The following is a 25,377-nucleotide window of genomic DNA, read 5'->3' on the forward strand; positions in this document are numbered from 1 at the left end:
AACACTGAACTCTTTAAGAGGTTTCTCAGCGATCTCTTAAATCCAGAAAAGGAGGTTTCTGCTCTTATTCGTTTCGGTAACTTATTGAACAGCCGAATACCAAAGTAAAACGGATTCTTCTCAAACTTGGCCATTCTGCGCTGTGGAAAGCATAGTTTAGTTTGCTGAACATATCCATCAATAATACTGAACAAATGGAAAAACAGGCCCTACAACTGATGGTCGATGGCACAGAAGTTAATTTATACAGTTTGTAAACACGGCACGTCAATCGGTGAATTTTCCTCTGCTTATAAATAAAAATTAATTTTGTATAGTTTACAAGAATATTCGTTATACTACATGTTATCAGCTAACATCGATCCAAAGGCCACACGGCATGTAGCTGACAGACCTCAGTACTCGCCACGTGGATGATGGCTTTGTACCGATTGTATTAAATAATAATTCTGGGGTAACTGGATTACCGGTGGAAGGAGTAGGCCCAGAAGAATGATAAGGACTGGACTGTACAAAAGAGGCTTCTAACAGCGAGGTGCACATCGCAGATGGGAGTGTTTGATAACGAAATTGAGAGGTGGGGTGAGTTAGACGTGCCGTACCTCCCGTCTCAGTTGATCGGAAGTAGTAGTAACGAGTATAGTCTTTGAAAGTGCTTAGAGTTAATTTTTACTAATCGTCATCGAACCTGCGGGTAAGTGAACCTTTTAACTGGAGTCCAATCAATATTCATTCTTAATTATTTTGAATAATTTTGGGGAAAGAAATATTGTAAAAATTAAATTTAATGGGAATTTAGGAACTTGTCCTTTTGATCTGTGCAATATAAAACTTTTTGGTGCAGTGAGCACATGTATATAAAATTTTATGTAAAAATACTAAAAGAGTTTTGTGGTTGTTACAGATGCTTTCAGCATTATATAAATTCTAACACTGAAAAGAAGTAATAGTTAAAGTAAAGTAAAGAAAATTAGTAATAAAATAAAATTGAATTTTGAAGATAAATTAAAGTGAAGAATTGCCAGATCAGACTAGAGTGTGAAAGTTTTGAATTTTGAAAATTGAATAAAAGACAAGCTGTAAGAACTTTGTACATTTTTGAGTGACGAATATATTACAAGTTTGAACTTAAAAGTCATCAAGAAGCTTTTATTTTAATTTTAAATCCAGTAATTATTTTCAAGAAGGTTTATTTTAGTTTGAACTTTATTTATTTCAGAAGATTTTCTTTTCCTTTTTGAACCTTCACAAAAATTTAAATTTCAAAGCTAACCCCTCATGTGCTAGTAAAACGGTACAGCTTGATCATTGTTGATGTTTATTGTTTCCACTGTTGCTAGACTTTTATGAAGTTGCTCATGTTTAATTGTTTTGTTATAAAATGGGCTTTGGTTAGCGAGGGAGACCAACATACAACCCAAATAATACAGGTTATGGTGGTCGTTTACTTGCATATTCATATGGAAAAAACACAAAAATTTACATTGTTTGCGCTCATAACCTTTGTATAAAAAAAATAAGTGTTTTCTGGTGTCTTAGTTGCAACTGTGGCATCCATCCTACATGTTACAATAAATTTAGCTCTACTCTGTGCTTACACATTCAGGGATGAGAAAGATTCCTGACTGGAGGTGGTGACTACGAAAGTGTAATAAATACCGTACTTTCAATTGTTATAATAAATTTCTTTGGTTGTATCAATAATTGTGCATGTGTTACGTATTCTTATGTACCACAAATCTATGTACATTTGAAGTATTTTACTATCTCAAGTTATGTGAAAGCTGCAATGAGGAAACTTGGAAAAAATAAACATTTTTTAATTTACGTTGATATAAATAAACAAGGCTATGGTAAATTCATACTATGATTATATACCACTTATTCCTTACCATTTAGCATATATTTTTATAAATATCCGAAAAATCTGCTGCAGAAGGACAAATACCTAAGCATTATTCTGTGAATTTACTATTATCAGTCGGTGGTGAGAGGGGGGGGGGTCAATAAGTTAAATTTACAAATCTTAGAGAGACTAATCAGTGAGTTCCAAATCAATTTAAAAAAAAAATAGGTTGAATTTATAATGTCCTTGGTCACATAAAGAAAAGTTATAATTTGAATTAATTTTAATCTAAAGCCAGTTTACGAGCATAAGTATATCATCCGCTGTATGTATATTATCTTTATACCAAGCACAAGCCATTAAGCTACAGCAATGAGGGTCATTATTACCCATACCAATAAAAAAAAAACTGCAAGTTCTATAGTAAACTGTATTTTTCTTTGAATTTAGTTACCTTCACTTTGTTGCCACAAGTTGCCTGTATCTTCTGTTGATAATCTAGTAATAATAATTTTTTTTTTAATTGGACTAGTAATAAAAATATCAATCCTGTTTTTATTTAAAAGACAAGACACGTCCAAGTGAGGTTATAATTTATAATTTATTAATACGTTATAATTCTCCTTCAGTGCCAAGCACTTTACTTCTCAAGATACCTTAGTTTTATCTGGTGAGTGAGATAGGTTTGTTATGTAATTTCATATTGTTTCCTATATCGAACTTTCTTTGATATATTGCTGCCAACAACATGGTTGCAGTTTCATGTCTATTTTCAACTGGTTACTTTAATATATTAAAGGATGTCAACTAACTATTTGTAAAACATATTCCATTTAAAATTTCGTTTCCCCACTCCACTCACTCATGTATGCACTTCTTATTTTATTTTGGAATTATGGTTTAATAGATTTTTACTATACGTAATGTCGCTATGGTGACAAGGGTTGATGCAATGTGAATTTTAGGTTTCATTTCATTCACCTTCTACTTAGTGTAGCATCTGAAATCTGACACTGTCACAGACTTGACTCATGGAATCATTTGTATCATGATTTTGTAATTGTATTTAAACACATTAAAATGTTTTTTTTTTGTATCCAACTGTGGCTCCAGTGTGTTGGCTGACTAAAAAGCATGTGGTCATTGAGGATTTTGTAGTTTTCTGTTAAAATGTTCATAATGAGTACCTAGAATCCTAACATGATTCATACTTCAAATGACAAACAACCTTTAAACCAATATTACCCATGTAAACTACCAGCAGCTGGTAGAATAAATCTTAAATTAGATATATGTATCACAAAGTATTCTCCATACAATGTTCACAATTCACATGCTGATGTCATCAAATATTCTTTTAGAGAATCACACTAGAGGTCCAAATAGACAATACTGACACAGTGCTAGTTTAGATTTAAATTTCCAGAAGTATGATTTCTTTCTGTCTACCTAGCTTAGATCATTCTATCTAGCTGGGCTTTTAAGAGGACCTTATCATACATCCACAAAAGTTACATGGACAGAACATATCATTGTGGCTTGTGCTGTGATAAGTGTTTTTTTTTTTATAAGTAACACTATATATCACTCATTTCTGATGTAGTCACATTATAACCAAATTAAAATAACTTGCAAAATTGAACTGAAGTTATAGTTTTTTATTTGTCATGAAAGGAATAGTACTGAAATGGGTGCATGGGGCAAAGCGGGCAGTAGACTAATAGATGTTAATTGTTGAATGGTCATCAGTGTACAATTAGCTGTCCAACAGATTGGAAAATGACTCTGGGCCAGAAAGGTTAACAGATTGACAGGAGGCTTTCTAGACTTACCTAAATGGAGGATAGGAAAAAATATAGGCATTAAATACATACATGAAATATATTAATATTTCACTATTTCTTATAAAATAACTACAAGAACATGTTCACAACACAAGTTACGGATTTAGCTCTTCAAGTTAACTTCTGGCTTATTTCAAATGACAAAATAATAATAAATCATTTTACTTGAGACCAGAATCAAGAGACATAATTTCAAACTGGCCCAACTTAAAAGCTTTTTTAAATATTCTTAGTATACAATAACATCTAATTTATCGTTTTGAAAAGTTAAATTGATATTAAATCAGGTGTGTGGGTTATAAAATGCAACAGAGTGATTTGTATCTCAACTTATTATTTGGGGAATTACATTTGAATCCTGATTCGAGCAGGACTGTTGCGTATCCTCATATTATTCTTTAAATCTAATCAGAAAATAGATTGTTACAATGATACATCGAAATCACCAAATAACTCGTGGAAAGAAGACTAATATGAGGAACTCATTAGCTTAATGATTTGAATACTGTTTCGAGCAGGATATTTACGTATCCTCATGCTATTCTTTAAACCTACTCAAAAATAGATTGTTACAATGATGCATCGAAATCACCAAATAACTTGTGGAAAGAAGACTAATATGAGGAACTCATTAGCTTAATGATTTGAATACTATTTCGAGCAGGATATTTAAGTATCCTCATACTATTCTTTAAACCTACTCAAAAATAGATTGTTAAAATGATGCATCGAAATCACCAAATAACTCGTGGAAAGAAGACTAATATGAGGAACTCATTAGCTTAATGATTTGAATACTGTTTCGAGCAGGATATTTACGTATCCTCATACTATTCTTTAAACCTACTCAAAAATAGATTGTTACAATGATGCATCGAAATCACCAAATAACTCATGCAAATAAGACTAACATGAGGAACTCATTAGCTTAATTAAATTCACTGAGAGAAACCTCATAATGGGAAGAGTCATAGTACCCACAAAAACAAAAAAGTAAATCATTCTTTTGATTGTGTGACCTACCATGGGCTTGTAGTTTTTTTCATATAAAGATGAAATTTTAAGTTTGCATTTTCATGTTGTCAATATTTTACTGTAGTTATTATCAATTGTTTTATGTAGGTTATACAGATATTGAGAGGATTTACAAAGTAGATGGAGTGCTTAGCAGCACTCCATCTGCTTGAAACTGCAGAGAAGAATTTAGGTCAAAATCCATGTAATAATTAGTAGTTCCTACTTTTAAGTATTGGATTTAGTACCTAAGTCAATGCTAAATTTATAGCTTTATAAATACATTCTTATATTACAGGTGAAGTTTGTAGCTGACAAATTTCCTGAGGGAGATGGCAAGTCACTGGTGTTCTGTATAGGAGTGGCGTCAGGGACAGGTCGACTGCTGTTCGGCCGCATCGCAGACAATCAGCGAGTCAACAGAGTTCTTCTACAACAGGTAGTGTTGTCTTTACAGCAGGAGAGTGTATTCCATAGTCAAATCATTGCATGTATGGTACAAATGTATGGTCACATCAAACCTTGATGTCTCTATTTCAAACAGAAGTAAAAACTGGACAGTTTGTTATAGGTGGGAAATGTCAATTCTTCCCAAATGATGTTGTATTGTACAGTTTTAGCCACCACAACTTATTATGATTAAACCTTCAAAGATTGACACTTGAATAATTTAGCAAAATTATTATGGTCTGTATATACTTTTTTATAGTTGTATTGAAATACTGCAAACTAAGATGGTAAATTATGTAGACCTTCAGAAAAAATAAAAACTTATCAAATATTGTATTATTATAGTTGTTATGTAACTTACAAAATTTTAAATATCTTATTTTTCCAGTTTTTTGAGAAAAAAAGTCATGAACTTTTTTCAAAGATATTTATATTAATATCAATTTGTATAACCTGTATATACCATAATGTGATTTAACTTTTAAATATATTAAAACTGTGAAAAAGTTCATGAGTTTTATAAAATAAATTTATAATTTTGTTAAAATGTATTAATATTTATTAGTTTCAGGTCTGTGCAACATTTCATCAATCAAATTAAACCACTATAATCACAGTTAGAAAGTATGCACAAAAAAGAGCAGATAGTCTATTACTTTATTGAACTCAAATTTAATCTACACAATATTTGTTTTATATTAATAATATTTATTCTATTTAACACTCTGTCACCTAATCCTGACAGTTATGCAGGAGTACACTGCACGTGACAGTGGTAATCCCGATCACCATGTGGAAATTCTACAGTGCTATTCTCTAGATAAACTGTTTTGTGAACCATTTTCTCCACAACTACTCTAGATGATTTGTGATTGGATGTAGCTTAATAAAAATTGTTGTTAATGTTTAATGGAAAAAGCGTTAATTGAGCTAGTTTGTAAACGGCTTTGGAGTGAAGAAGTCAGAGCCTTCCTGCAACATAGAGAAAGCACAATTCTAGTGCTGGACCAGTAGCCTTTGTCAGAAACTATACAGGACTTTATACATCTAATACAAAGTTACTACATTCATGATGGATATAGTAAATGTTATAAAAAGGCGTTGTTCAATACTTGTGACACTGTTAAATGAATATAGTGTGTTAAGCAGACAATAATCTGTGTGTTAAGCAGATAATAATCTGTGTGTTAAACAGACACACAGATCTGTGTGTGTGTGTGTGTTTTATCTGTGTGTCATGTGCATGTTAATGAGTGTGCTCAAAACTCAAGTGTGCAAATATGGAAAGAAACAGCTGTTGAGACTTGTCTGTCGCAGAAATGGCGCCTGCTAGTAAGAACCCGGTTTGTGGTGGATGTCCAAGAAAAGTGACTAATACGAGGGTCGTCCACAAAGTAACCTCCGTTTTGAAATAAAAAATAAACCAGTTGAGATACAAAAAGTTTATTATATAAATGTTAAAAACTACAGCTTTTCTCTACTTTTCTACATATTCACCAAACAAATTCAAGCACTTATCATATCTTTTAACAGTTTTTGAAATTCCGTCTTTAAAAGAATCTGCCTCCTGAGAACGTAGCCAAACCTGTCACAGCGTTTTGGAGCTCTTATATCACTCGCAAACCTCTGAGATGCAAGCCACCGCTTCATGTACGGGAAATGATAGAAATCACTGGGAGCCAGGTCCGGGCTGTAGGGGGGTGGGTCAAAAACGTTCCCATTTGAACTTTTCCAAAAGTTCTGTTGTTCTTTGAGCTGTATGAAGACGGGCGTTGTCATGGACAAACCCAACACCAGATGTCAGAAGACCATGACGCTTGTTTTGAATCGCTCGTCGTAGCCATTTTAAGGTTTCACAGTAAAAGGTTTCAGGAAAATGATCCGAAAGTTCCGAGATTGTGAAGCGATGGTTCTTGCGAATTTTCTCATCCACTTTTTTCACCAAGTCATCACTGACGAGAGATGGCCTACCACTCGGTCTTCATCGTGAACGTTCGTTCTTCCATTTAAAAAAAAACGAACCCATTGACGGACTACACCTTCCCTCATAATGTTTGGGCCATACACCGCACTCAATTCACGGTGAATTTCAGCTGCTGTGTAACTTTTCGACCACAGAAATCTTATTACACCACGTACTTCACACTTGGCGGGATTTTCTATCATGGCGCTCATGTTTTTACGTTTGTAACAAAAGAACGTGCGATCGCACGATGCTCTCCCTTGCACAGCTAGAAGCGTACTGAAGGGCTGCGCACACCGATGTGAGAATGGCGGCGCTACCCCCACTACTTATCGCGCCACGCCCAAACGGCGGTTTACTTTATGGGACGACCCTCGTAGCTCTGGAGGAGTTATGTGTACCGGAAATTGTAAAAAATTGGTTTCATTTTGATTGTGCGGGTAAATCTAAGAAGGATTACTCTTTCTCCAAAGGTGAAAAGTCGAACTTTCAATGCAGTGAGTGTACGCAGCAGCAGTTGGAGAAACGTGTATCAGTGAGTAAGCCGCTCGATGCAGTGGCTGATTGCAGGGAATTGATATAAACTCGTGTGAGTGCTCGGTGCATATTAGAATTCTAACAGACCAGATTTTTGATATAACTCAGAATCAAAAGGATCTTCGTAAACAGGTTACCGATCTGTTGGCCCGAGAAACGCTAGACTAACCTCAATTTTGACCGATCATTCAGAAGTGATTAGCAATATCTTAACTAGTAATAGTAGTCGGACCTCTTATTCTAGTGCTTTAAAATCATCTCCTAAAAACACAAGCTCATTATATTTGGTAAATAATTCAAATAGGACTGATGGTGAAACTAACATTAGTGAGGTTATTAATGATGAATTTGATTTGACTCCAGGTGGTTAACTCTGACATCTCTTCATGCATAGGCAGACGAAATTCTGTTCCGTCAAATAGCTTTTTGAGGGAAATAACTATTCCAAAGAGGAAGGAAAAAGTTTCTAAGCCTGCAGAAGATCCAATTGGTCGTGTTAATGGGGCAAACAACTGTGAGGCTTCATGACAATACTCAGTCTCCTAACTCTAAAGCAAGGCAGTTCTGTTCCAGTCCCCAATTCCTATTCTACTGTTGTTTGGGGTAAACAGTCACTATCAGAATCAGGGACAATAATTACGAAGATGAGTAAAGTTGAATCCGATCGTACGGATTTCAAAGTAGTTCAAGCCAAAAGAAAAGCGTGGTGTAAATATTGGTTTCAATAAACTGCAAAACCGAAATCGCGCTGATTTTATTATGGGACGTGCAACAAAGAAATGACCAACTCAAAGTTGTCGAGAAGAGTAGGTTTCTGTTTGTATCCAGGTTTGATGAGGATGTTGACTGTATGGCCATGAAAAGATATATTAATGAAGGTGCAAACGGTAACTGTGGAGTTACGAAACATAAGAACAGGTAAACCCCGGTTATAGTTCTTTTAAGGTTAGTGTTCCCGTTACCCTCTGGGATAAAGTGTACGATGCAGATTTCTGGCCAGTTGGGGACTTATGTGGCTCGTTTTTCGATATAATCAGAAGAATAATTCTCATAATGTTCCCAGTGAGTCTTTTTTGGAATCAAACCATGGTGCGAGTTTGGTAACTTTAGGCCTACCAAAGTTTGCAGTTAAGGTGAGTGATCCTATTCCTTCTCAATCTATATCTGGTTTGAAATTGGATGTAAATTTTGTGCACATAAACACTCAGTCAATTAAAAATAAAGTTAACGAGCTGGAATGTTTTCCTTGAGGATGTCAATTGTGACATACTTTGCATTAATGAACACTGGTGTGTAGATAATGAAATATTGCTCTATCAACCAGCAGGTTTTCTACTAGCTGCTAGTTATTGTAGGCCTACTTCATTTGGCGGAGGTGGCAATATTTGTGAAAAAAACACTTTTTTACATGCGTTTTGAAGTTGTTGACATCCATTGCCTGTGTGAAATTAAGCAATTTGAAGTGGCTGTGATAGTTTTTCCTACTTTGCGCTTACTGACTGTGTCTGTTATCGTACACCTGATTCGTCAGTCGACATCTTTACGGAGAAGCTGGCTAATCTTATTGACTTTTTAAATAAATACAGAAATTTCAAGATGATAATTGCTGGCGATATAAACATGGATCCAAAAAGTGACGACCCTAAAGTGCAAAACTTTGTTAATATTCTACGATCTCTTGATTTTGTCTGTTTAAATTTTCCAGCCCACCCGCCTTACCTCCTGTCTTGATAATTTTATCACTAACCTACACCCCTCAATGCTCACCTGTGAAATTATCCAACCTCATCTTTCTGACCATTGTGCTCTTCTTTTAAATTATAATATGCAACACCTAACCTCATCTTCTGAACCTTTTCAAAATATTCACTGTACATTTGATACACATAGGCTTTTGAGCAAAACCTTGTTCTAGATAGACTTAAGCATAGGTTAAGATCTGTAACCTGGGATAGCATTTTTTTAACAGTAACTAATGTTGAGTTAGCTTTTCAAACTTTTCTGCAAGTTTTATCTGACTGTTTTAAATGAATCATGCCCTCTAAAAATGAAAAGTCTTGTCAACCATAGTAGGCCTAGATATAAGTCAAAAAGCTTAAAGTTGAACTGGTACACTCCTCTGCTAAGGGAAATGAGGCTATTGCTAGACTTAAGTCATGAAAAAGGAAGGACTGATCCTCAGTGCATGGCAATTCATGGTAGGCTTAAGAAAATGTATAGGCAGGAAATTATTTTGGCTAAAAAAAGAGCAAATGAAAAGTTTATTTTTGAGTCACACAATAAATGTAAAGCTGCATGGAAAGTTATAAACGCTGAAACAGGTCGTGTGCCTAACAAAGCCAAAGAAAAAATCCCAATAACAGCTGATGATTTTAATAGCTTTTTTATTAATGTTGTTAATGTGTTAAAAAATAACTGTGATATTTTAGATGTAGCAAGTTCTGTTGATATGTTGAAATCGTCAGGTATTAAACCCCCTGGGCCTATCTAGTTTTAAGTGGACAGTTGTAAATAGTAGAGATGGTATATAGTTCTGTGTATAGGTTAAGTAATTCCAGATCAGAAGATGTCTATGGACTTTCCAACTTTGTATTAAAGGAAATATTAGATGCTATAATCTATCCTTTAACACAGCTGATAAAAACTGGTGCTTACTGATGGAATATATCCACAGTGCCTTAAAAATAACAATTAAACAGTACCTATACATAAGAAGGGTGACAAAATGAATTTAAACAATTACCGTCCTATTGCCCTAGTACCTGTTATATCAAAAGTTAATAGAGACTATTGTGAAAAACCAATTGGAATATTACTTTGAGTACAATAATTTGATTTCTTCATCTCAGTATGGGTTTAGGAAAAATCTGTCAACTGTTAAAGCTGTAGAAAATATTGTCTCTTATGTATTGAATAGCTTTGAAAATAAGGAAGAAACAGCTGCTGTGTTATTGGATTTAAGTAAGGCATTTGACGTTGTACCTCATGATGAACTCATTCAAAAAATTGAAATATTATGGTCTGGAGAACAATGCTTTGTCTTTGATTATGTCTTATTGAGCAATAGACTTCAGCTTGTCAAAGTAGGTGACCAGAGATCAGGACTTAAGAGGGTAGCAAGCGGGGTTCCCCAGGGCTCAGTCTTAGGCCCCTTCTTGTTTACTGTCTTCATTAATGATCTCCCTAAATTTGTCCCTGGTAAGGTTGTCTTGTATGCTGATGATACTACTCTGTTATCATCAGACAGAGACTCAAAATTAAATGATGTCGTTATGGGCTATATGAGGGAAAGGTCCTATCTCTGGTTCTCTGCTAATAAATTAACTGTGAATAATAACAAGACCGAGGAAATTGTCTTTAGTTTACGTAATTCTGTAAATAAGTCTGTAAAACTGCTTGGTATCAATTTAGACTCAAAGCTTAGCTGGGGAATCCATACAAACCATTTATGTATTAGATTGGCAAGAGTAATATTTTCTACTAAAAAAAACTAAAATTGTATACAAGTCTTAATCTTGTCATTAGTGCATATTTACGCTTTCTTTAATGTACACCTTCTGTATGGGGTTTTTACTGTGGGGCAACTCTAGTGGAGCCAAGACTGTGTTTAAGTGGCAAAAGAAAGCTATACGCTGCATAGTAGGAATTAGCGACAATGAGTCCTATAGGCCATTTTTTGAAGAACTGGGTATACTTACGCTTCCATGTATATATATATTACACAGTTTTAGTTTTTGTTAAGGAAAATCTCGACTCTTTCAATCTTAGAAGCTTTAACCATGAACACAACACTAGAATTAAAAAATACAATTGATGTGCAATATGCTAGGTTAAGTAAAACTCAACAGAACTATGCAATAACCGGAGCTAGGCTATTCAATAAGTTTACCATTAAGTGCTAGATCAATTTCTGTTGGTAGGTTTAAGAATGTTGTTGCAGAGTGGCTCAAGAGGAAAAAAACATTTTATTGTGTAGATGAGATTTTTAATGCTAATTTTAGTGACTTACAATTTTTAAACAATTTTAAAATTTTAAACAATTTTAAACTTTTAACAAATAGATATAGATTGTATTTATTTTAGGCTCTGTAGGCCTACTTAGTGATATTTTTAATATCATATTTGACTTTGTCAATACAATTTTGTAATTGTTGGGACGACAATAAAATGATTCTGATTCTGATTCAGAAGTATATTGTTAATAAAATCACCTTTCTTTTGTGCATGATCACTTACACAAAACTTAATTGTTTTAGAGCACAGGGATTTTATTGAATTTAGGCTTCTCATCTCAGTTGCTTAACACATTCACTGCGAGAAATGTGATGACATGCAACCACAAAATGCAAACCACTTTAAATTGTATTACTCACCCTAAAATGAGATGTGGGTGTCCAAGATATGGATGGAAAGTGTCCAGCAACCCTTTTGGACTTGAATTGATGACGTAATTTCCGGGTCTGAATAGCAGCCCGTCACCACTGGTGTCAGTCCCCCACAGGCATCCATGAACCAGTGTAACTTTTATTTTTTAAATGTTTATTTAGTAAACAAAAAGTTAAAATTATCATCATCAGAGCTGCCTGAACTTGATCAGATTCTTTTCTGTCAAAAGCAGGTGTTCATTGAGTTTAATATCTTCTTCCATCGGACTACAGTTACATATACATAGTCACGATACAATAAACACAACATAGAAGGCGATCCGAGAACAGTTTGCATGAAAAGAAACCGGGACTACATTGGTATGCAGCAGTACTACAAAAGCAGCCCACCGCAGCAAATGTGTAAAGGAAATCAAAAATAGGATTATTAGAGACAATTATTTTTATTTTAGTAATTTGAACAAGCTAGCCACTCTGCAACAATTAAGTTTTGTGGGTTCAAATAGGTCAAAATATTCAGCTCGAGGTTAAAGGCTGTTCTTTTTTATTGCAGTTGTCATTTCTGTTCATTGGACTCCTGACCATGTTAATGACGGTCAGCCCCAGCTTTCATCTGCTGCAGCTGATTGCTCTGGCCATGGGTCTCTTTGATGGTTGCTTCATCAGTTTACTCGGGCCTATAGCCTTTGACCTGTGTGGCCAGGAAGGAGCGGGACAGGCTATTGGCTTCCTCTTAGGCTTCTGTAGCATCCCTCTTACGGTTGGCCCTCCTATTGCAGGTAACGGTAGTGCCTTTATTAGATAGAAGGGATCATAACCATGTTTCATTTCATAGAATTAATGAGCTATTCATTGAGATGCTCCTATCCCCTTTCAATTTTAGTTTTATTGAAAATGGAAAGATTAAAATTAAAATTGATAAGATAATGCTATCCAATATTTGAAAAAGTCATTTATGAGTATAATTATCAAAATTGATCAAAAGACTGTTATGACTGTTCCAGGAAAAACATTATGACCTCACATTATAAATCTATGGAAACATACTGACTACCTAGTGGTATCAAGAAGGCAGAATCATCTCGAAGCCAAAATTGTTATTATGTGTTACCCATACCATTCTCTACATCACTTTAAGGCGGTGGAATAGGTTTTTGACGGAGAAATTTTTTAATTTTAAATCCATAGCTTTTTAAGGCTTAAGGCAGAAAAAATAAATATTTTTTATCACTCCACGGGAAATTACAGGCATTCAAAGTATGACATTTAGGCAATTTTCTAATCAAGCCCAAATAAATCCGGCTGAAGACAAAAAGGTTAAATTTTTACATGAGTTATAGATTCATGGAGTAGCACGTTTTACTGGCATTTTATCGTTTATGGCTGAAGAAAATTATATTTTTAAAATTAAGTACAATTTCTTAAGATTATAGATATTGCGCTTAGGAAGGCGCTTTTCTTAGGAATTTTGTAATAATTAAAAACATGTCAATACTTCCAGTCATCTTAATGTGCTTACTATACAAATTTTATATCCTTATAGGGAACCATTTTTCTTTGGTCCTGATTATAATCCTAAATTCTGCATTAAATATCTAAAAGAATTTGTAAATTGTAAATTTTATTTCTGCCTTCAAAAATAGTGCATTGAGGGGCTGGGAAAATTTTATTTTCTATAAAAAATAGTCAACCCAAATCCAAATAGACCACCTTAATGAAGAGATTTAAATATTAACCATTAAATTAAATTAATTTAAACCGATAAGTTTGTCAAAATAAATAAGTTTTGTTTCCCAAGGATAAAACAAGCGATTTCCTGTCATGCAGTGGATACAAAACCGAACTTCCAAAGCTAAATCAATGTGTGATCCATCAGTACTTGGAAATCAATATTAGTCTCAATAGCAAATTCTTTATATTCTATTTATACTATGTTCATGACTGTAATTAGTGAATGTTTATTTATGTAATTAAAGGGACAGTGATAACATTTAATAGTTATGTTTTCATTGTTTTTCAGGGTTAATATATGACCACACCAAGTCGTACACAATGCCCTTTCTACTAGCAGGTGTTCCCCCTATAGTTTGTGCAGTTGTGTTATGCTTGGTCCATTACGTTCCTAACCAAAGACTCACCGACACTGGTAAGAGTGATCGACAACCTCTGCTTGGCTCTTCCTGCACTCGCATGCACACGGAGGTCACTTGACTGGCTTGGTTCACTGTTTTCTCTCTTTCTCTGTAAATATACTATCCTGTCTCTTTCTCTATCTCTGTTTCCCATAGAATCTTTGTAATCTTTTAATGATTTCAATGCGTGGCTTTGTAATTCTAAAAAAATAGTATGGAATGTAAGTAGTAGCAGTAGTAGTATTAAGGAGAACATCATTTGATGGGTTAAGGTCATGCAATTATGTTTCATCGAGAACACTATTAAATGAAATAACATTTTATTGATTATTTTTGAGTTTATTCCATGCAAAATAAGTCCTGTTTTTCTAAAATATTGATTGGTTAAAAAGTCATACTGTCAACAAGAGTGATTTTGTTACTTTTTTAGTAAAAAGTCTGATAATATACTAATTTTTATTTACTGTTAATTTACAATACCTAATAGGAGCCAATTCGTAGAATTTTTAGTGAATAATTATATTAAATATAAAACTGTTTCTATAGTAAAAATTCAAATAGTTAATTTGCCTCCTCAACCCTTCCACTGACATTCTCTTTGGTTTTCATATTTCACATTGTTTGAATATGTTTCACCAAACTTAAAAATTATATTTCTTTCACTGTAGTATTCATTAATCTTTTTACATTAGACAGTCTGGCAGTTCACATTTCAGTTTATCATTAGTAGTTAATTATTTACTTGTTTTGTTTTACATGTAGATTAAGTCAAGAATTTAAAATAACATGAGCTTGTCATTCAAGATTTCATAATACATTGTTTTTGTGTTGAATATGTTATATCAATAACAAAATCTCTGGTTTTTAATATGTCTGCTGTGGCCGATGCAGATTGTGTTATGTTTCACACAAAATTATTAAATAACTGAAAATTGATGGATTTGTCATTGTAAAAATATTTACTAGTCAGAAATGGTCTCGTTTTTTTCTTTAATGTAATTGGTTATCAAATCCAACAGAATTACAACGGGTTAATTGTATAAAATAATCAACAATGCTTTGCCTCACTTGCTTTTCAACATTATGTACTTTACATTGGGCAACCTGAATATTCATTTTATGTCTTACCAATTAGGCAGCTTCATCAAAACACATGTGCCACTCATAACTCATTGGTCTAGTGACAATCTTTACCCTTCTTGGTACAAAATTGAAGTTACACAATTACTGCTAAATTTGATTATTGGCTAAAACTTACAACAATGTTCACAACCAGTGCAGGTCTCAAGACCTGAAAGGTTTCATGGATCTTCTCACTGTATCAGTTGAATCATTCACATATTTCAAGAACATACTCATTGAGAATGTTCTTCATCTGGGTTTTTAGATGATTCTTGGTGAGGATAATGTGGATTTGATTCATGGGTTGTTAGTTACCACTTTATCATAATTGCTCATATAAAAAAGACAACAATATAAATAGAAAGAACTACAAACTCTCATTAGAGAAATCAGTTATCTACTCTAGAAGATAATTAGAAAGACTAGTATCTCGGGAGTACATTAAAACATAAATCTTTATAATATAATAAGTTATTTGTTATATTTACATCTTTTAATTTGTTTACTTTTATTATTTCTATATTTATCTGCACACAATGAGAAAAATAGAAGACCAAAGCAGAAACATCTAGAATATCACAGCCGCAGCAGACATTTTAAAACATTGAAGCAATGCATAATGCTGCCATTCATATACTTTTAATTTTAATATTTTTGTTGAAATTAGTACAATACAAGGTGTGTCCATAAAGTATCCGACCTTGACGTCTGGTATGAACTGACGTTACTCGGTGGCAACGGCAAAGTACTCCCCTCCACAAGCCACTACCTTATTCCAACGCTCCTCCCACTTCCGGAAACACTCCTTAAATTCATTTTGCGGAATGGCTAACAGGTCCTTCGTCGCATTTTGTTTTATTTGTTCAACATCGTCAAATCTTTTTCCTTTTAAAGAATTTTTAATTTCGGAAATAGCCAGAAGTCACAAGGAGCTATGTCAGGAGGCTGTTGTAGTTGGTTGATGTCGTGTTTGACCAAAAAACGCTGAATAAGATTTGAGGAATGAGCTGGCGTGTTGTCGTGGTGCAGGATCCAGTCACAGCTTGTCCACAGTTCAGGTCGTTTCCTTCGCACTGCATCTCGTAGCCGCCTTAGGACCCCAAGATAATACTCCTTATTCACTGTCTGGCCTCTTGGAGCATATTTGTGATGAACAACGCCGTCCTGGTAAAAAAAAAACTGTCAGCATTGTCTTGACATTGCTTCGACTTTGTCTTGCTTTTTTCGGCCATTGCTCTTCGCAAGTTTTCCACTGTGAAGATTGAGCCTTTGTTTCAGGGTCGTAGCCATAAACCCATGACTCATCACCAGTAATAACTTTTTTAAATAGTCCTGGGTCACTTTTTATCTAATCCAGATTGTCCTGTGCCATTTCAAGTTGATAGTTCTTTTGGTCTTCTGTAAGCAGCCAAGGAACAAATTTTGCCGAAACACGGTTCATTTTTAAATCTTCGTGTAAAATGTTACAAACTGACGATTTTGGTATTCCTAAATCTTCTTCCAGCTCTCGGACAGTCAATCGACGGTTTTCATTAATTGGTGCACGAACACGTTCAACATTTTCCAGTGTTTCTGGCTGTTGAAGTCCTGCCAGATTGGTCATCACTCTCCACTTATATGCGGCCAATTTTAAACCGCCATATAACACTCTTTATTTGTGTATCGCCCATAGACACGTCACCATAAACTTTCCGTATCATAGTAATCATCTCTGATGCTGAATGGCCAAGTTTTTTGCAAAATTTAATACAAATGCGCTGCTCAACACGTTCAGTCATATTGAAATGTGACGCACACATACAGCAGTACTGTACGGAACGAGCGCTGTGACTCACTGAGTGACCGGATCGTATTCAATGCCTAATATGGGAAGGAGTAGGCTCACCCCTCCCCTCCAATAACCGGTTCGAGCTGGTCGGTTACGCCGCAGCCGCCTACTGGATACTTTTAGGACAGACCTCGTACATTATTTTAGATTTTAATTCATATAATGTTGTATCAGTAATTCTAACAAGTAGTTGCATGTTTTGAAATTTAAGATCAGTTTATTTTTAATGTTTTTTATCCATTTGTAAATAAATTTATATAGTATACGTATAGAGAAACATAAAATTTATATAGTATACGTTTAGAGAAACATAAAATTTGCACATTGTATTTACCTATAGCTCAAATAGTTATTGCAATTAATGTTTTTTATTATTTAAGACCACAGTTCAACTTTAATCACTCCAGATGAACTTGGTATATAGATGTAATCAAACATGTGAAATTGGTTACAACTTATAATTATTTTGTAGAAAGAAACCTAGCACAGATATATAACTGTCATTTTCTATATACTTACCACCACAATTTGGCCCATTTCTCATCTTGGATTTACCATGTGTTGTTCTCACAGGAAGAAACACAGAATATTCCATTATTGACTTATGTTAATTTTTCCTTTTTTAGCAGAATATAATGTTGTGTCTAATATAAATGTGCTTTTTAAAAGGTAATCTATGTACGTGTGGTTCATAGATGTATGAAAATTGTTCAAACTAAACTAGTTGGCCATATGAAATGTAAGAAGGTTACACATAAAAGCATTGATAATCTAGATTAATTGGGACTGGACCCCTTCTGGATTTTCAAATTACCTGGATTTTTAATATGAAGCCATAAAAAAATTGGTAGAATTCTCAAATGTACAAACTTTGATACATCCGACCATAATTCTTTCTAGCGGTTAATTGTGAAGTGGAGTCTATGTTAAAAACCAATAACCATAATACTCTTTGGTACAGTGATGCACTTATTAATTGAGTTATTTTATCAGGTATGTATATACACATACATATATACATTGTTATTTAAACACATAAGTGACAGGAATGGCTAAATAAAATATAATTGAATTGTAAAAAGTAAGGGCTCTCTGGTGTGGTGGTAACACACTTACGGGCAAGTGGATATCCAGGTTCGAGTCCCGGTGGAGCAAGTACTTTTTGTGATTCAATATTTACTGAAATTTTATGTGTGTGTGTGTGTGTGTGTGTGATTATTTATTCATTAATTGATTAATTTCTATAATGATTAAATCACAAAAAGTACTTCCTCCGCCGAGACTTGAACCTGTACCTCTCATTTGTTGGGCGAGAATGCTAGCACTACACCACAGAGCCCTTATTTTGTACTGTTCAATTATCTTGTATTTGACCGTCTCTGTCACATATTTATTTAAATAACCAAACCAACATATAATTAGAAGACCAAATACCTGTCAAGCGACTTTTTCATTTATTAAATTTGTATAAACGCCAATAGCCTGGTTTAATTTCAATAAAATTGGTATTTAGTCTTCTAATCGTATGTTAGTTTTGTTATTTAAACTCATGTGATAGATATGGTCAAATACAAAATAATTTAATCATAAAAAGTAAGGGCTCTGTGGTGTAGTGGTAGCATTCTCTCCCGGCAAGTGAAAGATCCGGGTTCGAGTCAAAGCAGAGCAAATTATTTTTGTGATTCAATCTTTTTTTAAATTATAAATATATTTATATACTTATATATTGCTGCAAAAAATACATTGCTTTCATAAATATACCAATTTTTGAGGAATGGCTGAAAGCAAATTTTGGGGTAGTGGGGTATAGGGTAGAGCAGCAAGATTGCCGTCTGTGTTTCCTTGATGTTTCAGTCATTACTGCCCCATTCCTGCCACTGCCCAATACACAATTTGCTTCAATATCCATAGTACTCAGCAAGTTGAAACTAAACTAACACAATGCTGTATGTATTTATATAATGCAATTAATCCAAATTATTGATAGTCCGGATTTTTGACATCCGAATTATTGATGCTCATCTGTGTTCACATCAGTGGGTTGTGGTTGGTAACACATTAGGTTAATGCTTTCTTTGCTGGTTGTGGGGAATGAGAGTAATGGTTACAGGGTTCCTTGTTGAAATTATCTAAGAAATTACATTTGTATAAATAGTGTATATTTATATTTTATGTTTGGAGAAATTACAACAAGGTAGGAGTATACCACACCAAGTATTGTATAACAGGCTTCCCTGAGGCTACATTTTAAGTCTACTGCTATTTTCATTATTGTACATGTCATACTATGTAACATGTTAAAATATTGTACGATTGTATTCAGTTTGCTTACATATTTATTCATTCTGCTATTTTCTTATTGCTATCATAGTTACCTATAAGACCAATTAATTAGTCCAGTCGTATTACCTGATTGAAAAAAATAAATGTTTTCTTACAGCAAACTAATGGCACAATTTAGTCAAATACATCATAAATAAATAAAAAAAAAAACCATTCCGAACCAAAATCGTCTATTAGGGGGTATAGGAGGGGTGGTTTTTAGGGGTGAAAATGGTTTTTTTTGCAATTTGTGAGTAAAAAATGCATCCTATTGAAAAAAAGTCAAATGTAAAAGTTGTTGGAAATAATAAAATCTACAACTTATGTAGTAATCATTTTTGCCCTACAACCTCAAAAATTTCCCCCAAAAAATTCAAATAAAAAACAGTTTTTTTGGTTTTTTAATTTTTTTCTTTTACAAAAAATGGTTCGATTGAGCTCACAGTTTGATCAAATATACTTTGTTCTATTGTAAAAATACTGTATTTTTTCATTAAGAAATATTCAGCCGTTATAATAAAATTTTACTTTAAAAAAATATTTTGATAATTTTCAATCACCATTTTGAAAACATTTTTTTAATCAAAAAAGGTTCTCTGACGGCTCATTATTTTCGTTTTTTTTGTCTATTTTGAAGAAATGAAATAAAAAAAATGTAGTTTAATTGAAAAAACTGCAGAAAAATTGAAAAAATAAACAAAATATTGACATTTTTTTCATTATACATTGTATTATTTACGTGGAAAAATTGTTATTATTTATTTAAATTATAATTTTTTTATACCAGTGCTATTTGTAAGCATTAAGCAAAATAATAATGAATCATGCATATTTAACAATTACGTGGATATTTTTTAAATAAATCAAGAAACAGAATTCGAGTCTTAGTAAAATTTTTTTTTTAATTTGTATTTTTCATTATAAATTTTTTATTTCTTTACAATTATTTTTCACAATTCTTATTGAAATTGAATCAATAAACCATTATTTATTTCCAAAAAGTTTTTTTTAAATATTTATGTATTTTTTTCAGTGAACTTAAAAATATAAATATCTTTTTTTTCATATTCTACATCATCTGATCGTGATTCATAAACCATATTCTACTCAATTTTTTCTCTGATTTTTTTTAAATGTAATGATTGTATCTCCTTTCATTGAAGTAAAACCAAGATCGTTATCAAAACTATCACTCAATTTTTTTATAAATGTATTTAATGTTGGGATATCACCATCAAAATCTTCTTCGTTAATTTCGTTAAGGGAAAATTGGCACTCGGATGAATTTCTTTTTTAGGTAATACACGCAGTAACTTATGAAATCTTTAGAATCTACACTCGATGTATGTCTACAAGATGTTGAGCTTGTCCCATCATAAAAAGATGACATGCACCTATTATGATAATAAGTTTGAACTTCATCTGATTCTTTGAGAAAAATTCAGTCTAACTAACAGACTTTTATTAAATGATTCTGAAACATCTCTTCCTTTTAAAGTTGATAAAATTTTTTCTTTAGTCTCAACCTTCTGCATGCCATGAAATGCTCTATTTTTGGTTACAAGGTTCTTCACAAAAAACACAATGATGCTCAAAATCAAAATCACATGCTTCTTTCATAATCTTCTTCCCAATAGATTTTTTTTCTTGTTTGTTCTTTGGAAGCTGTAACAATTGATCGATGTCTATTGTATGCCGATTGACAACCATCATGAATGTGTGCTTCAGTCAATTTCTGAAATGTTTTTGTACCGCTGATCATTGCTTTGTTTACTTGACGAAATAAGAGTATCTATCCCTCGACTTTTTATTTTCACCAAATCTCCATCGCCGCTTTTACAAATGATACAAGAAGGTACCTTTTCCACCATTTACACAAATCTATAAAATGCAGAAAGCACAAATAAAATTAGTATACTGAAAATACGTAAAAATTACTAGATAAATAGCTTGCGTAAAATTGTATGTACAGAGACAAAGATTTATGGTCTGTATTATTTTTTAATAATTTTTATTGAAATAATTTGTATACAATTTTGTTTCGCAAAATTTTAAAGTTTTACTTACGATTTGTATTTTATATGGACAAAAATCTTGTAAAGTGCTAATCACGAGGCTTATTTCACGACACTACTCCAATATAACTTGACTGACGACAAAGCAGCTGCTTATTAAATGCTTAGAAACATACTGAGACCTGTATAATAGAAGAATAGGATTGACCCCGCCCTTTTGCTTCAAGGACACTATTATATACCTGTACTATATATACCTGTAATCCAACTTTCACATCAACAATGTTTTTTAAACACTTTTCAAAATATTCGAAAATTCTTCAACATAAAAAAAATTGTAATTTAAATGAATAATAACAATTTTTTTTTTCCACGTAAATAATGCAATGTATAATGAAAAATGTCAATATTTTTTGTTTATTTTTCAATTTTTATGCAGTTTTTTCAATTAAACAACTACATATTTTTTATTTCATTTCTTCAAAATAGACAAAAAAAAAAAAACGAAAATAATGAGCCGTCAGAGAACCTTTTTTGATTAAAAAAAATGTTTCAAAATGGTGATTGAAAATTATCAAAATATTTTTTTTAAAGTAAAATTTTATTATAACGGCTGAATATTTCTTAATGAAAAAAATACAGTATTTTTAAAATAGAACAAAGTATATTTGATCAAACTGTGAGCTCAATCGAACCATTTTTGTAAAAGAAAAAAATTAAAAACCAAAAAAAACTGTTTTTTGAATTTTTTGGGGCAAAAATGGGGCAAAAATGATTACTACATAAGTTGTAGATTTTTGTTATTTCCAACAACTTTTACATTTTGACTTTTTTCAATAGGATGCATGTTTTACTCACAAATTGCAAAAAACCATTTTCACCCCTAAAAACCACCCCTCCTATACCCCCTAATGGACGATTTTGGTTCGGAATGGTTTTTTTTTATTTTATTTATGATGTATTTGACCTAAATTGTGCCATTAGTTTTGCTGTAAGAAAACATTTATTTATTTGACCATTTTTAACTTCTATTTCTCCTGGACTAAATGTAAAAATGTTCAGTAACACTTAGAAAAATCCCATGAATTGGCATGCACCATCACAAAACTCATATAGAATAATAACCTTCCTTATATAGAAAAGAAGCATCATGCAAAATTTCAAGTCTTAGGCAAAAAGTCATGTTGAAATGTACAGAAATAATCTTATGGCTTTGTCCTCATTCTATTATTGCATCAGTTCTGATTACCTTTGCTTAGAGAACGTTGTGCTGTTATAGCATTGTGTACCAACTAAGTCCTGTTAGATTTTTGTTCATGCCTTTTTGTAATTAATAAATCTAATTGTATAATAAGTATTTGTGAATATTTATACGTAATAACAAATTTCACTTTTTTGTTATGTCGGTACTACGAGTTATAAGTAAATGTAAAGTAAAAAATTAACTAATATTGAATATGTTTTCCATTGCAAGTAACGTACCAGCAGTCCAGGTGTGTTTTTTTTTGTTTTTTGTTTTTTTTGTATGAATTTACCTGGAATTTATTACATCATTACAACCTAATCATACAACCTTGAACCTTCATTACATCAGTTTCATATTTGACATTAATACTGGAATTTTGTTCATGAATATCTTTGACAGGTGTTGATTATGAAATTTCTGCTTTAAATTTAAAAAAAAGAAAGTGTAATGAGTTTAGCATTATCCTTGTTTTTTCATAATTAATTGTATTTTCCATTTCTAAACTCAATATTTTACAATGTTTCAATAAAATAATTTTGGATTCAAACAAAAATTCACTGTAATAAATTTCCACAAAAATGAGTTTTTAAAAAAGAAACTTTTAGTTTAACAGAGAGAGCTAATTTTATGAAAACCGTTAAGAGTGTGGTGGGCTATATAAAGTGGTAAAAGTGAGAAGATGCTGCTTTGAAGGTTGAAGAACTGACTGCAGGGTGGTGTCAGGGATGTTGGGTTATTATTTAATTGTTTTCTATAGGGTTAGATAAGATTACTCGGGCATACCTAGCTTGCTCTCCCTTACGCCAAACATACAGAGTGCAGCACCTATCGGTGAGGCTTACAACTATGATAGTGAAATGAACAAAGAACAATGTGTGTTGAGTTTAGCTTAAGTTCACCTTCCTCTTAGTGCAGTATCTAATATAGCTACATTATGTGGAGAAAAGAATATTTCAAAAATCTGTTTGAGATGCAAAAAAAATTATCTTTGACAAAAAGATTAGGAAATGTTATAAATATTCCAGAATTATTTTTAGTTTGTCATATTTATAAATAACGAAGCTGGCCAACGAATTTAGTCTAGATACATATTTACAAGATCAATTTTTATTCAAAAATTGTAATTTGTTTGGGCTCGTTTATTATATATATATACTTACTTACTCTTACTCCCAGGGCCATTTATATCGGAGGTGATATTTAGCCACACCAACAAAGCTCCTCCATCTTGAACGGTCCTCTGCATCTTCCTCTGAAGCGCCCATCTTCTCCATATCAGCCTTCACCTGGTTCCACCGTCTCACTTTTGGTCTCCCCCGGGGCCGTCTTCCTTCTGGGTTACCGTACATTACCCTCTTCAGTTTGCATTCCTCTTCTCTTCTCAAAACATGGCCTGCCCAACGGAGTCTTCTGCACTTTATTTCTCCTATTACATCCGTACTATTGTAGAGCTCCCTGATTTCTCTATTATGTTTTCTTCTCCATACCCCTTGTTCATATGATGGCCCATAAATTTTACGTAGAATTCTATTCTCGAAAACTAGAAGCTTTTTCTCATCCTTCTTATTTAGCCTCCACGTTTCGGATCCGTACAAAAGCACTGGACATATAATTGTTTTGTGTATTCTAGTTTTAGTTTTGTGGGAGAGAGATTTGGTTGAAAGTATCCTATTGCATGCATATACACATCTATTTGCTGAGTTGATCCTATTTTGTATCTCTGGTTCATCTGTGTTTTTATTTGATATTGTGACCCCAAGGTACTTAAAGTTCTCCACTTGTTCAAAAACATGCCCATCAATTTGTAGGGGTCCTCCTCTTTGATTTTGATTCCTTCTAAAGTGCATATATTTAGTTTTTGCATCATTCGTCTTCAACCCCACTTTCTCTGCCTCACTCATAAATAGTCTAGTTAGTGACCTCAAATCATCTACATTTTCTGCAAATATGACAACATCATCTGCAAAAGCTAGGATGTTTAGTTTAGCTCCAACTTCCACCCCTAACTCCCTCTCTGCTACACTCTGAAGTGCTTCTTCTATGGCAATATTAAATAAGATTGGAGAAAGACCATCTCCTTGCCTGACTCCTGAGTTTATCCCAAAAGGTACACAGTCCCGACCATTAATTCTTACTGAGCCTCTTGACTCTGTGACACTCATCTTAACTAAGTTTATTAATTTTCTCGGGATGCCAAATTTATCTAGTTGTGTCCACAACTCCTTTCTGATTATGCTATCGTATGCTTTTTGAAAGTCAATAAATATGGCAAAAAATTCTTTATTATATTCCCAGTATTTAGCTAATATTTCTTTGAAAATGAAAATCTGATTTGTGGTTGATCTGCCCTTTATGAACCCTGCCTGTTCTTTCATTTGTCATATCAACCCTGATTATTTCATTTGTATAATGTTCAAGTCATATTTGAAGTTTATATATATAAAGTTTTATATATATATAAGTTTTATATATATATAAAACATTTTGAACCGAGGTTGATTTTAAGCTCTGGGGGTTGATACTCGGCAAAGTTATGCTGAAATGCTTAAGTGCTCTACGAGGACAATTAATAGGCTCATTTTGTATACCTAAAAGAACTGGCATCTGTTTTAAGTAAGTTTTTTTTAAAGTACGTGTTACAGAATAGTAGTTTTAATGTAAAAGTTGTATAAT

The 25,377-nt window shown here is 33.0% G+C and overlaps 1 protein-coding gene across 2 annotated transcripts in view; it reads left to right on the forward strand.

Moving 5' to 3' along the window:
• Positions 1 to 25,377, forward strand: part of LOC124360178 (monocarboxylate transporter 10) — a 62,324-nt gene that overhangs the window by 34,135 nt on the left and 2,812 nt on the right. The window contains exons 6-8 of one of the 2 annotated variants that reach the window (XM_046813561.1): positions 5,003 to 5,143; positions 12,593 to 12,818; positions 14,060 to 14,282. In XM_046813561.1, the coding sequence (XP_046669517.1) occupies positions 5,003 to 5,143; positions 12,593 to 12,818; positions 14,060 to 14,250 (558 nt within the window). In that variant the 3' untranslated portion in view covers positions 14,251 to 14,282. The remainder of the gene's footprint in view (positions 1 to 5,002; positions 5,144 to 12,592; positions 12,819 to 14,059; positions 14,283 to 25,377) is intronic. The other variant, XM_046813560.1, reaches the window with a different exon arrangement.

The sequence above is a fragment of the Homalodisca vitripennis genome, chromosome 4 (genome assembly GCF_021130785.1).
Source record: "Homalodisca vitripennis isolate AUS2020 chromosome 4, UT_GWSS_2.1, whole genome shotgun sequence".
Classification (NCBI taxonomy): domain Eukaryota; kingdom Metazoa; phylum Arthropoda; class Insecta; order Hemiptera; family Cicadellidae; genus Homalodisca; species Homalodisca vitripennis.